This window comes from Lineus longissimus, chromosome 3 (genome assembly GCF_910592395.1).
Source record: "Lineus longissimus chromosome 3, tnLinLong1.2, whole genome shotgun sequence".
Lineage (NCBI taxonomy): Eukaryota > Metazoa > Nemertea > Pilidiophora > Heteronemertea > Lineidae > Lineus > Lineus longissimus.
In genome coordinates, this window is record NC_088310.1 from 16,508,318 (window position 1) to 16,522,059 (window position 13,742).

At 46.4% G+C, this 13,742-nt stretch overlaps 2 protein-coding genes across 2 annotated transcripts; both read right to left on the reverse strand.

The window, feature by feature from the left end:
* Positions 1-4,180: 4,180 nt before the first annotated feature.
* LOC135484810 (uncharacterized) lies at positions 4,181-6,265 on the reverse strand. The gene has a single exon (XM_064766496.1). The coding sequence runs from the start codon at positions 6,263-6,265 to the stop codon at positions 4,181-4,183; it is 2,085 nt and encodes a 694-aa protein (XP_064622566.1).
* Positions 6,266-6,995: 730 nt separating this feature from the next.
* LOC135484811 (uncharacterized) lies at positions 6,996-10,382 on the reverse strand. Its single transcript, XM_064766497.1, has one exon. The coding sequence runs from the start codon at positions 10,380-10,382 to the stop codon at positions 6,996-6,998; it is 3,387 nt and encodes a 1,128-aa protein (XP_064622567.1).
* Between the last annotated feature and the right edge of the window lie 3,360 nt (positions 10,383-13,742).

The following is a 13,742-nucleotide window of genomic DNA, read 5'->3' on the forward strand; positions in this document are numbered from 1 at the left end:
TGGGTACAATCACTGGAGCCTTGTTAAGTGGACACACATTGATAAGCAGGACACCAACCGAGAACAGCATTCTCAATCCCATGGATGTCCTCATCAGAGAGATTTTGCTGTGTAGTGATGAGACCCCTTGTGGACAGGCTGACTGCTGGTGGTGGGTGCCATCCACCGGGACCTGACTCATATCTTGCCTTGTCATTCACAAGGAGAGGACTATCCTCCACTCCTGTCACAACCAGGTTGAGGTTGTGACTGTCCTATCCTGTGTCACAACCAGGGAATGTGACTGTGCTCTCCTCTAACTATCAGGTTGAGGTCCTGTAACTGTCCCGCCTGTCACAACCAGGGTGAGGTCATGTGACTGCACTATCCTCTCACTATCGGGGTGAAGTCCTGTAACTGTCCCGTCCTGTCACAACCAGGGTGAAGTCATGTGACTGTGGTATCCTCTCTCTATCAGGGTGAGGTCCTGTGACTGTCCCGTCCTGTCACAACCAGGGTGAAGTCATGTGACTGTGGTATCCTCTCTCTATCAGGGTGAGGTCCTGTGACTGTCCCGTCCTGTCACAACCAGGGGGAAGTCATGTGACTGTGGTATCCTCTCTCTATCAGGGTGAGGTCTTGTAACTGTCCCGTCCTGTCACAACCAGGGTGAAGTCATGTGACTGTACTATCCTCTCTCTATCAGGGTGAGGTCCTGTGACTGTCCCGTCCTGTCACAACCAGGGTGAAGTCATGTGACTGTACTATCCTCTCTCTATCAGGGTGAGGTCCTGAAACTGTCCCGTCCTGTCACAACCAGGGGGAAGTCATGTGACTGTGGTATCCTCTCTCTATCAGGGTGAGGTCTTGTAACTGTCCCGTCCTGTCACAACCAGGGTGAAGTCATGTGACTGTGGTATCCTCTCTCTATCAGGGTGAGGTCCTGTAACTGTCCCGTCATGTCACAACCAGGGTGAAGTCATGTGACTGTACTATCCTCTCTCTATCAGGGTGAGGTCCTGTGACTGTCCCGTCCTGTCACAACCAGGGTGAAGTCCTGTAACTGTCCCATCCTGTCACAACCAGGGTAATGTCCAGAACCTAAAGAGCTAACACGGCAGTGTCCTAGTTAAAACAGAGTCAGAGAGTTGCTTTGTTGGGCGGTCTGGGTTAACCTTGCTTTACCCTGGTTGTGATAAAACAGTCACACTATTTCGTCCTGGATGTGACAAGAGAGGACATTCACATGACTTCACCGTGACTGTGAGAGTACAGTCACATCACTTTGCCCTGGTTGTCACAGAATGGGACAGTTACAGGACTTCATCCTGGTTGTGACCGGAGAGAACAGTTACATGTCTTCACCGCGTTTGTCACAGGAGACCACAACGGTTGTGACAGGATGAGGCAGTTGTATGACTTTGCCGTGTTCGTTCAGGAGAGGACTGTCACATGAGTCACCCTGGTGGTGACAGGAGAGTACAGCCAACTGACTTCACTCTGACAGTGAGAGGAGAGCACAGTCACATGACCTCACGCTGATAGAGAGAGGAGTACAGCTACATGACTTCACCCTGGTTGTGACAGGACTAGACAACCACAGGACTTCACCCTGATAGTCAGAGGATACTACAGTCACATGACTTCACCCTGGTTGTGAAAGGACGGGACAGTCACAGGACTTCAACCTGATAATAAGAGGATACTACAGTCACATGACTTTGCCCTGGTTGTGACAGGATGGGACAGTTACAGGACTTTCCTTCTTGTAGTGACAGTCACATTTCGTGGGCTGAGCGCAAAACTGTTGTAACTGACAAATTTGAAAAAAATGAGTTAGCCCCAGAAATCAATGCAAAAACATCATATCTACAATATTATTGTGTTGATTAGTGCTGCCTTCTATCATACGCCCCTAAACTACCAATGTAATACTATTGTATCTGCAGATTACAGGAAAACATGAGTGCAAAAATATTGTATCTGCATTCAAAATGGCTTACTCAAAACAAAAGAGGCTGATGACTGCTGATGAAGTTCAAATCTTTGAAGTCATTTTCCTCAAAACCAAAGGAAGTGTAGATACAACAGTTTTGCACTCAGCCCACGATTTGTTCACTACTGTGGCTGTGACAGGATGATGCAGTTACATGACTTCGTTCAGGAGAGGGCTGTCACAATCCTGACCCATCCTGGCTGTGACAGGAGAGGACTGCCAACTGACTTCACCTGATAGCGAGTCACATGACCTCACCCTGCTGGTTGTGGCATGACAGGAGGTTACATGAATTCCCACTGACTGTGACAGGATAGGACAGTTAAAGGCACTCAACTTGTTGGTGACACGACAAGACAGCCACATAACTTCACCTTGGTGTACCGGGATGGGAGGTACAGTTACATGACTTCACTTTGTTTGTTCACGAGAGCACAGTCATATGACCAGGATAGTCCAGAATCTGAAGAGCTAACACGGTAGTGTCCCAGTTAAAACAGGGTCATAGAGTTGCTTTGTTGGGAGGTCTGGGTTCACCTGGCTCTACCCTGGTTGTTATGTAATAAAACAGTCACACTATTTCATCCTGGTTGTGACGGGAGAGGACAGTCGCATTGGTTCACCCTGGTTGTTACGTAACAGGATAGTCACGAGACTGCATCCTGATGTGAGAGGACAGCCACATGATTTCACCCTGACTATGAGAGGAGATCACAGTCACATCACTTTGCCCTGGTTGTGACAGGATGGGACAGTTACAGGACTTTCCTCCTTGTAGTGACAGAGGACAGTCACATTAGTTCACTCATGTGGCTGTGACAGGATGATGCAGTTACATGACTTTGTTCAGGAGAGGGCTGTCACAATCCTGATCCATCCTGGTTGTGACAGGAGAGGACTGCCAACTGACTTCACCCTGATAGCGAAAGGAGAGCACAGTCACAGTTGGCTGTCCTCTCCTGTCACAACCAGCATGAAATCGTGTGACTGATTCAATACATAACAACCAGGGTAAAGCCAGGTTGACCCAGAGCTCCCAACAAAGCAACTTTTGGTTATTAGACTCTTAGACGATATAAAACATAACAGTTCTTCCGCTTTATTCAGGAATTCTTTGCTACAAAATTCGATCTCCGTCCTTCTTCTTCAGCGCGCCATTCGACCCCGCGGACCAAGTCCGCACCAGCCGGATGTGAGCCGAAGACAGTCACATCCTACTGGGAAACTATTAACTCCTATCCATCCTCCCTTCCCCGTTAAAACCTTAACGGTAATCAAATCTATTAAACTTATGTACATGTGTATACTATTGATAATCAATGTCCCAACTGATAGAACCCCAAATTTAACCTATTGAGTACTGGACTCACAGTTGTTCAAAAACTATGCTTAAAAGGCTTATGCCGAGTTTAAAGTGAAATGTCGTTTTGTTAACAAATACCAGCTGAACCCGGAATATTCATAAAATGACAGTCCATAATAATTTCCGGTAACGTATCCTGACTGACTTTACAGTAGGTTCAGCTTGACTAATGCAGATCAACTGTCTATAGAATATATCCAATAGTGAATCACTATTCCATCTATACTCTTTGAAAATGCCAATTTTTGTCCGTCTGTCCATCTGTTATGGAACACAGAATTCTCAACTTCCACAATTATGCACAAAGAATGAAACGGTTGAAACTCTGAATATTGTCATCCACAAAAAACTGTAACGTGTTGGTTGATATGGTTTAATGAAAAACAAGTAACCCCAAGCAATTTTGCTCCCAATTCTAATTATCAACACATTTTGATTAAGTCTAAACAAACTGATTGTTAGCATTCAGAATTTCTGTTGTTTCATTAAGTTCACCATTGTCCGGATAGTGACTGATAAGCACTATTTCAAAAAGGTCTCTACACGTATCCAAGTGTCCATTTCACAAAAAGGATATCCATAATGATAAGTCTATTAAATGTCACTGTCCTCGAGCAAGGCACTTCTCGATGATGGTTATCATGGCTTGGGCACCATGCACGAACGATCTGCGACCAGCATGGCTTGGGCACCATGCACCACGAACGATCTGCGACCAGCATGGCTTGGGCACCACGCACCAATAAACAACAGCAAGCATGGACTGGGCACCACGCACCAATAAGCGACAGCAAGCGTGGCCTGGGCACCACGCACCAATAAAATGACAGCAAGCAAACATGTCAGCACTGCAGGGGGCACAACCTGACGATTGGCCTTATCATAGTCTTCTCGCCAACCTGGACTTTGACCACTCGACGATGACCATCTCTGCCGGTAAACACTTCTGTTACTCGTCCCATTGGCCAATCTCCTCTCACTGATCCAGGATCTGCCACCAGTACAACGTCTCCTACTTCTAAATCCTTCTTGACATCTCTCCACTTGTGGCGCTGACGCAACAGAGGGAGCCACTCCTTTAACCACCGGGACCAAAATTCCTTCAGTAGCTCCTGAACTCTCCTCCATCGTCGTCTTGGGTTGAAATCTGAGCTATCTATCTCTTCTGGGGCAAACTGTCCGCCGCACTGACCAAATAGAAAGTGGTTAGGTGTTATAGGGGGAGCATCCTTGGAATCTTCTGACTGGTAAGACAACGGCCTGGAATTGAGCAGGGCTTCAGCTCCAGTGAATGCAGTGCTCAGCTCTTCATCTGTGATGTCTGCTTTCTGAAGTACAGCATATATCGCCTTCTTTGCACTCTTCACCAGACTTTCATGAATTCCACCAAAGTGAGGTCCATGTGGCGGATTAAACCTCCATTTTATTCCTCGCGCTGCTCCATCTCTAGTTACTCTCACTTGGTCCAGCTGGGTGACCAATTCCATCAATTCTCGGTTAGCCCCAACGAAGTTCGTGCCATTATCTGAAGTAACTTCTACTGGGACGCCTCTACGGTGAGTAAATCTGTTGAAGGCATTCAGGAACGAGTTGGTATCTAAAGCATATGCCATCTCCAAGTGTACCGCCCTCGAGGCATGGCAAGTAAATAGGCACAGGTATCTCTTAGTTTGTACTCTCCCTCGTCCTTGCTTAGTAAGAAACGGTCCAGCATAGTCGACTGAAGAAACTGAGAAGGCTCTCATTGGTGGACTCACTCTTGTTCTTGGCAGGGGGGCCATCAATTGTGACGTTACTCTTGCCTTCTTACGTTCACAGGCTGCGCACTTAGCCTCCCAATCCCGGATCTCCTCTCGACCTCTAATAATCCAATACTTGGCTGACATCTCTGACAAGATCTTGTTTGTCCCAGCTACATGATTCTCTCTTTCATGGTAGAATCTCACCAGTAACTGGGTCACGTGGTGTTTTCTCGGTAGTATTATCGGGAACTTGGCTTCATAGGACAGATTATCAGCATAAGCTAGACGACTGTTGCTACGAAGTAAGAAGTCGGCATCTAATTTTGGCGTCAGGCCAGCTATTTGACTGGACTTGGGCAGCTCCCTTCCATGGCATAACGCGCTATACTCCTCTGCAAAGGCTTCTTTTTGGCACTGTCTAATCAAGAGTAACTCAGTCGCTTTTACTTCCTCAACTTCTAGTTCTCCTTGTTTCCTCTCAGTGGGGGCTGCCTGACAATTTCCGATAAACCGCTGCACCCATGCATGAACACGTGTCAATCTCTGCCAGCTGGAGAATCGGGAAGGGTCTAGTCTTGTATCTGCAAGGTTCATCACTTGTTTTAGACTGTTCTTTTCTTCCAAGCTGAGGTAACTGCTCTCATTTTTCATTTCATCCTGGACTTCATCTCCCTGTCCAACAACTCTCTCTGGCCACTCTGAAGAATCCCTCTGTAAAAACTCTGGGCCGTCCCACCATAGGCTGGACTCTGCTAGGTCTTTTGCTCTTACACCTCTTGAAGGCAGGTCTGCTGGGTTTTCTTTGGTTGGCACATATCTCCACTGTTGAGGGTCTGTATGTTGTTGTATCAGGCCTACTCGGTTGGCAACGAAAGGTTTCAGTTTTCTGCTAGGTCGCTTTATCCACCAGAGAACGTTTTGACTATCACTCCAAAACACCACCTCCTTGACATTGGTGGCCAATGCTGCTACAATGCTCAGACTGAGTTGAAGTCCTAGGACCGCCGCCATCATCTCTAGTCTCGGGATGCTCACTGAGGTTAACGGTGCAACCTTGGTCTTGGACGCTACAATCCTTGTGGCTACCATTCCACTGGCATAGGTGCTTCTTGCATACACCACAGTCCCATATGTAGGATTGCGAGTTGTTCCCAGCCGTGGCAAGTTCAAAAATGCGTCAACCATTCGAATCGATATACCAAAGACGAAAACGAACTCTGAGGTAGACTACGACGAAATGACGTAATGACGATTTACTGAAAGAATACAAATAGCAAAAATCATAGATATACAAATTTGTACAAGAACTGACACAAGTACCATACTAGTACATGCACGAACAAGATGTCTCTGCAGTGGTCACAACCAACTCGACCCAGCTTAAAGAACAGCCAATGTTTACTAGGAACCCTACCATAAGCCTTAATTGGCCAACCTACTAGTATTCCAAAGATATGAACCCCACAAAACCCTGGTTGTGACATTGTCCTCAAGCTGAGACCACGTGCAGTGACACCCTTCCCGTATACATCAACACGCCTGACGTGTGGCACCATCTGCGCGAAGGACGGCGAACTAAACGTCCTCGCTCCTACTGTAAAACCTGCCCAAATCTCCCTGAATGAGAAACGGGACAGTTCCAACGCTTCACAATACGTAACATGGGATAGCTTGGCTCTCAAATAAGCCCATAGACACACGAAAGTGACAATGATAAGTACAAATATAGGCGGACAACACCCGGACTCCTCAACCATGTGCGAAACTCCGCGATGGGCGCAGCCATCTTGGTTCAGGCCAAGTGACAAATTACCGTCACCCAAACGCTCTATTTACATGGATTAATTATCATAACATAAGTCACAAAGTAGCCCATTTTGGCCGAAGGATTGTCCTGCATAAACCTACCGAATCTTTATCCCAATGGCCCTAAACTACATGGGTAAACAACCACAATCTTACAGCGAGAATCGAAAATATTCTCCTCGAAAAAGCTAATTTGACGTAAGACCCAAACGAGGCTCGACTTTGTTAAAGGGCTAGTGGCCCCTACACCATATGCATCTTTTGAGGCATCACCAAAGGTGTGAAGTTGGAAACTTGTCATCTCCTCAGCAAGTTGTAGGCATCTAGGGATCCTGGCTTGGGCCAACCCTGTGATTTCAACTATCCAATCCCAAGCTTTCTTTTCAATCTCCTCTGGCAATTCTTCATCCCATTCCACGCCACACATCCATACATCCTGCATGATGATTTTTCCTTGTATAACATATGGCGCCATCAACCCAAGGGGATCAAAAATGGTTGCTATTCTTCGCAGTAGGCTCCTCTTCGTAAGCTTGAGATCAGCAGCAGGGGGTGTCAGCCGATAACAGAACGCGTCTTCTTCCGCCTTCCACAGCACTCCAAGGGCCTTTACTGATGGCAAATATCCCTCCTCCAAATTAATCTCTGAAGCTCTATCTTCATCTGGTATGATGGCTAAAACTTCGGGTGAGTTGGACAACCATTTTCTGGCATGCATCCCAGCTCCTTTCCACAATGCTGATAACTCTCTGTACAGCTTTTTTCCCTGTTCATCATCGTTCACTGAGTCAAGAGTGTCGTCCATGTAAGTTGACTTCAAAATTGCCTCTGCTGCTCTAGGGCACTGTGTCTGGTGGGCTCTTGCATGCTCTTGAGAAACCAACTGTGCCAAAAACGGTGAGCTGTTGATTCCAAAAACAAGTCGCTGGAACTCAAACGTCTCTGGATCTCTTGTCCTGTCTTCTAGGTCCCGCCACAGAAATCGGTGATACCTTTTATCTTCTTCTTCTAAGGCTATCTGCAGGTACATCTCCGCTATGTCGCAAACAATAGCAACTGGGTACCTCCTAAAGCGCAGTAATACCTCGAACAGCTCGTTTTGGATCTTCGGTCCTGTATTTATATTGTCATTCAAACTGACTCCGTCAACTTTCGCCGAGGCATCGAAAACTATCCTTGTTTTTGTTGTGCTCTTGTCAGGACGGACCACAGGGAAGTGTGGTAGGTACCACTGATGACTATTTCTCTCATCATCCTTGATCTTCTTAATGTAACCCTTTTCTTGGTATTGCTGAATGACTCGGGAGTAACTTTTTCCAAGCTCTGGATTTTTCTGCAGTTTGGTCTCTGTTGATATCAGCCGTTTCTCAGCCATCTCCCGGCTATCTGGCATTGCTGGGTGGTGGTTTCCCTTCCATGGTACGGCCACTTGATATCTGTCCTCTACTATCTTGACTGACGATCTGGCATTCTGCAGCACTTTCCGATCACTCTCATTCAAGGGGGTTTGTCCTTCATTCACTTTGCTGATGCTCTCTATCTCCCAAAATGCTCTCAGGTTATCATTGATTTCATGCAGCAATGGCGACTCCTTGGTGAAGAAGCTGTAAGCCATGTTGGTTGCCTCCCTCTTTTGGCCCGAGGGAGTCCCTACCGGACCGATACACGTCCATCCCAGTCTTGTCTCTCTCGCTGTTGGTTCACCAGGTCGACCAATGACGTCTCGAATGCTTTGATGTAGCTCACTGTAATCTGCACCTATCAGGAGATCCACTGAGGTTCTCTTACCAATCTTTGGAAACTGGATATCTTTCAAATGGCTATATTGATCCTGCTTCAAAGACCAATCTGTTGCTTTTAAATCACCCGTGACTTTATCCACTGTCTTTGCCCAAATCTTCATATCTACTCGTCGATTCAAACTTTCTATTCCCACTTCAACTGGCATGGTGGTGAATGTCTTCAGCTTTCCATTTAGGACGTTAACTGTGGTTTGTTCAATTTTCCCTTGTACTCCGAGTTCTGCAGCTGAATTTGCATCTATGTAGGTCGATGTACTCGCATCATCTAGCAAGGCGTTAGTCTTTATTCTTTTTCCACCATGCTTTATTATGACTGGAACGGTTCTCAGCGCGATTTCACTCGAGTTCTTTGCAGCCAGTGTCACTGTTGCCATTGTGCTCTCATCTGAGTCTTGGTAGTTACCACTCCCTTCCATGGGTCGACGACTCTCAGCTCTCTTCGCTTTTCCATGCAGCAACCGGTGGTGTGTCTGTTTGCAGCCATCTATCTTGCATTGACGTGTCCTTGGGCACTTTTCTGCTCTGTGACCATTACCGCTAAGACATCTGTAGCAAAGTTTCTTTTCTTTGGCTGTTTTCCACCGCAGGTCCACTGACATCGCCTTGAAGCTGTCACATTCCCATGCTCCATGCTCTGAACCGCATACATTGCATGATCTGGTGTATTTTCCCATGGCTCCGGAGTGTGACTGTGATTGACGGTCTGTGCTACTTTGTGACGTGACAAAGCTCCTATCTTTTCTTGGGTCTTTCTTGGGAAAATCCCTCACACCATTGATGGCTTCCATAGCGTTGACTTGAAACTCTGTTTCTTCATTTACAAATTCTCGAAGGGACATCACAGTTTTCTCTTTTGCTTTATCATAGGCCCATCTGTGGTAGCGTGCAAGGAGAAGCTCACTCAGTTTCCGCTGTATTGACAGAAACAAACTGCCACTGCCCAATTCAGATTCCTGGTGCGCATCCTTCAAATTAACTGTGATGACATCTAATAGTTCTGCCAATTTCTCTAAATCCTTTGCATTCCCATCACGGACTTGCTTGAACTTCTCTAACTCATCCAGTCTCAGGATAAGCTGCCTCCTCTGGCCTCCGTATTTTCTCTCCAGGCGATCCTTAGCAACTTCATATGCAGACGCTGAATACCCCAACCCATCAACAACTTTCAGAGCTTCACCAGTAAGGCATTCTCTAAGTCTCAACAGCTTGTACTCTGCAGTGATAGTGGTTCCATCGACGCAACTAGTGAAGGCAGCCTTCCATGCTGAGTAGTTTCTCTTATCACCACTAAACTTGGGGATAGTAACGCGGGTTAAATGCCTTGTAGGATCAAACTCAACGGCCTGAGAACTGGAACTTCCGGATGAGACTCTACGGGAACTGCTGGTCGTGACCGCTGCAGCAACTGGTCTTGAGCTTGGGCTGGTACTACTGCTGCTAGTAGTGGTAGTACCACGACTGGTGATAGTGTCACTGGTACCACTGGCAGTGGTAACACTAGGGGGCGGCCTTCTTGGACTGCTGGTTACTACTGGCGTTTCCTCAACACGCTTTTTCTTCGTTGATACATAAAACTCCTCGAGTTTCTTGCTTATGTCGTCATACTCTTGCGCAATCTTCTCCATCTCATCAGAGATTTTGTCGAAATCTTCAAGTTTTCCATTGTCTAAATACGCGTAGGTCAGCTTCGTCATTGTGCTCATCGCCCTCTCTTGAGCATCATCAACCTTCTTGGCAGCTGCTTCTATTTGATTACGGGCATCTTCACTCAAGGATGTATCCCTATCGGTGTCTAGGCCTAACTCTTCCAACACATCGTCCAGCAACGACGCCAGTTTTCTTCTTGTCTTTGTAAAACCTGCTTATCTACAGCTTTCTGTGCTTTCCATTCTCTCACCTCTTTCTCAGAACATTTCTCACGCTCATCATCATCATCAGCATGCAATCCATTGAGGTTATACTCATCCTGTTCACCGTCTTCTGTATGCGTGCCTTCGCTACGTACATCGTGTACATCGCCACGTGCATCGTGTACATCAACACGTGCAACTTGCATGTCTTGTTCTGATGGCGCGTCCTGCGAGCGGCCAGGGCGCGGGAGGTCGGCTCGATCTTTACTCATTTTTTCGGAACTCTATGCTTTAAAGTCTCTATACTATATTGATAACTACGCTCTGCTACCACTTGGTTAATATGTAAAGTCAAGAACTTAGTGAGCCCCCCTTTAGGTCGGGGGAGCTCCCCCGAACCCCCCTACGAGCATATGTTAAGTGCAAGCTCTAACAACTACAGCTGTTACAATGGGGGGACACCCCCCAAACCCCCCTCCGTCGACATAGGTTTTTACCAGTGCGTTGGGGGGAAGCTCCCCCCAAACCCCCCCGGTGGACAGTCAACTAGCCCTTCTGTGTCATACTGCTGGAGGGGGGGGGTGCGATTGGACCATCCATATAGATAGTTCCTTCCGACACATTTTTGTTTTGGTAATGTAATACATTGTGATTGACCTTATTCACGATCGGGCGTTTCCAGTGATATACGACACAAATGGGTTGTCCTCATGCATTCACTTTCGAAACGCATTTTAAAATAGATGTTACGTCCTGTTAATGGGGTACGTCATCATCGCGTACATTTGGGAAAAACTCCCTAACGAGACCGGAGCAGACGGCTGAAAGTAGTTTATTTATTGGCCGCTAGGGTACAGAATGTACGTCGCTCACCCGAATTTTTCACGCAACTATAGCTAAATAGAGCTAGTTCTAGTTTGTGATTCAATTTGATACTTCAGATTCGGGCAGTAGACCAATATAACTTAGTCGTCAGTGTGGTTTTAAGCTGGAAAAACGTATTTGTTTTTCTTAAAGTGCCTTTTTTGGACGGGTGTGTGCGATTGTTTTGTTTTTATGTCACGTGACCTCGATCATGTCGACACAAAATTGAAATAAACCACCCTTTTCTGTCATTATTTAGGACGGATATTTCTCTGATAAAAATAATATGAGGAAGGCTCAGGCCTTGATAGGGAGCTCTTCGTTAATAGGGCTGGTGAGCGAGAAGACTCGGTGGGGGGGGGGGGTTATATAGTTAGGATGATGCCATCATGGCAGTTTACCGAAGAAGCAGTTGGCTAGCACACAATGTCAATGATTGATGGCGAGTAGTTGGTGGGTGGGAGAGGGGGGATATAGTTAGGATGATGCCATCATGGCAGTTGACCCAATAGACGCTGTCGCAGTATAGAAAATAAGTGGGGAGAATGTGGGAAACTAAACACAACAGGAGAAGGATAGGTATTTTTGCCCGGAGATAAGCATAATGATCCCAAGACCCAAGTGTAATTAAGATTTATATTCTAATTCAAAAAGATCAACGTCGCCTAGACATACAGTCATGCATAGACTGATGTAGCACAATGCATGAGACACCCTGTATAACGCAAATTCGAAAAAAATTCACCTCTATGCCTTATAACTTCAAGATTAACACCTGATCACTTGGTCAAACTTGGTCAGATGTATTCTACAATACAAGAGACATGCTATTCAGAAATGTATTGGTTTGTGTGAGAGTAACGTACTGCCAAGTCTACAGCCGCTGGAACAGGGGTATGCATGAAATGACGTCGCGTCATTTTTGGAGGCAGGTAGGCCTGGCCTCCGCACCGGCTTGTGAGACCTGAGGGTAGCGCGTGCGTTTGAGTTAAGTGCGCATGCGCTTTCTACGGAAAATTAAAATGGCCAGTGTTGTGGACGAGTGGTTTCAGGTTTCACGGTAGGATTTTGACATGGAAACGGGGAAATAGACATTGAGACCAATGTACTTTCAAGATTATTGCATTATTGATGGAACCAGACCGTTGACATATTGTCACACCCCATGATATTGACGAAATCGTCGTCGAAACGGGCAGCCCCGGACCGATCATGTTGGTGCGCTTGAAACTACGGAAAAGTTAGCAGACGGAAAATCTTTTGCTGAATTTTGCCAGTTCAAAGCACGATTTCTTCGCGGAAAGAGAAAAATGATCTCTGGCAGCGATGCAGATTGTTGTTTAATGCATTTCGATTCGCCCCAGGGTATCGTCACACTTTGATTCGGCCCTGTTTTGACGAAATCTTCAACCGAACAGCGGCTTCTCCGCGTAAACATCGCAGCGTCCCGCTGAATTGTTTGGAAAAAGAAAATCTCTCCCCAGGTAAATTGCTGTGCATTAGCGTATACGATTCGCGTGCAAAAATGTCACCTGGGTGCAGAGGTTTTCTGGTTCCGGTCAAGCGGGTCAAGTTTTTTTCGTTGACGGTATACACGCACACATTCGACCCTTAACCATAAAGCTCGCTTAAGAGCTCCCTATAACTTCAAGATTAACACCTGATCACTTGGTCAAACTTGGTCAGATGTATTCTACAATACAAGAGACATGCTATTCAGAAATGTATTGGTTTTTGTGAGAGTAACGTACTGCCAAGTCTACAGCCGCTGGAACAGGGGTATGCATGAAATGACGTCGCGTCATTTTTGGAGGCAGGTAGGCCTGGCCTCCGCACCGGCTTGTGAGACCTGAGGGTAGCGCGTGCGTTTGAGTTAAGTGCGCATGCGCTTTCTACGGAAAATTAAAAATGGCCAGTGTTGTGGACGAGTGGTTTCAGGTTTCACGGTAGGATTTTGACATGGAAACGGGGAAATAGACATTGAGACCAATGTACTTTCAAGATTATTGCATTATTAATGGAACCAGACCGTCGACATATTGTCACACCCCATGATATTGACGAAATCGTCGTCGAAACGGGCAGCCCCGGACCGATCATGTTGGTGCGCTTGAAACTACGGAAAAGTTAGCAGACGGAAAATCTTTTGCGGAATTTTGCCAGTTCAAAGCACGATTTCTTCGCGGAAAGAGAAAAATAATCTCTGGCAGCGACGCAGCTTGTTGTTTAATGCATTTCGATTCGCCCCAGGGTATCGTTACACTTTGATTCCGCCCTGTTTTGACGAAATCTTCAACCGAACAGCAACTTCTGTGCGTAAACATCGTAGCGTCCCGCTGA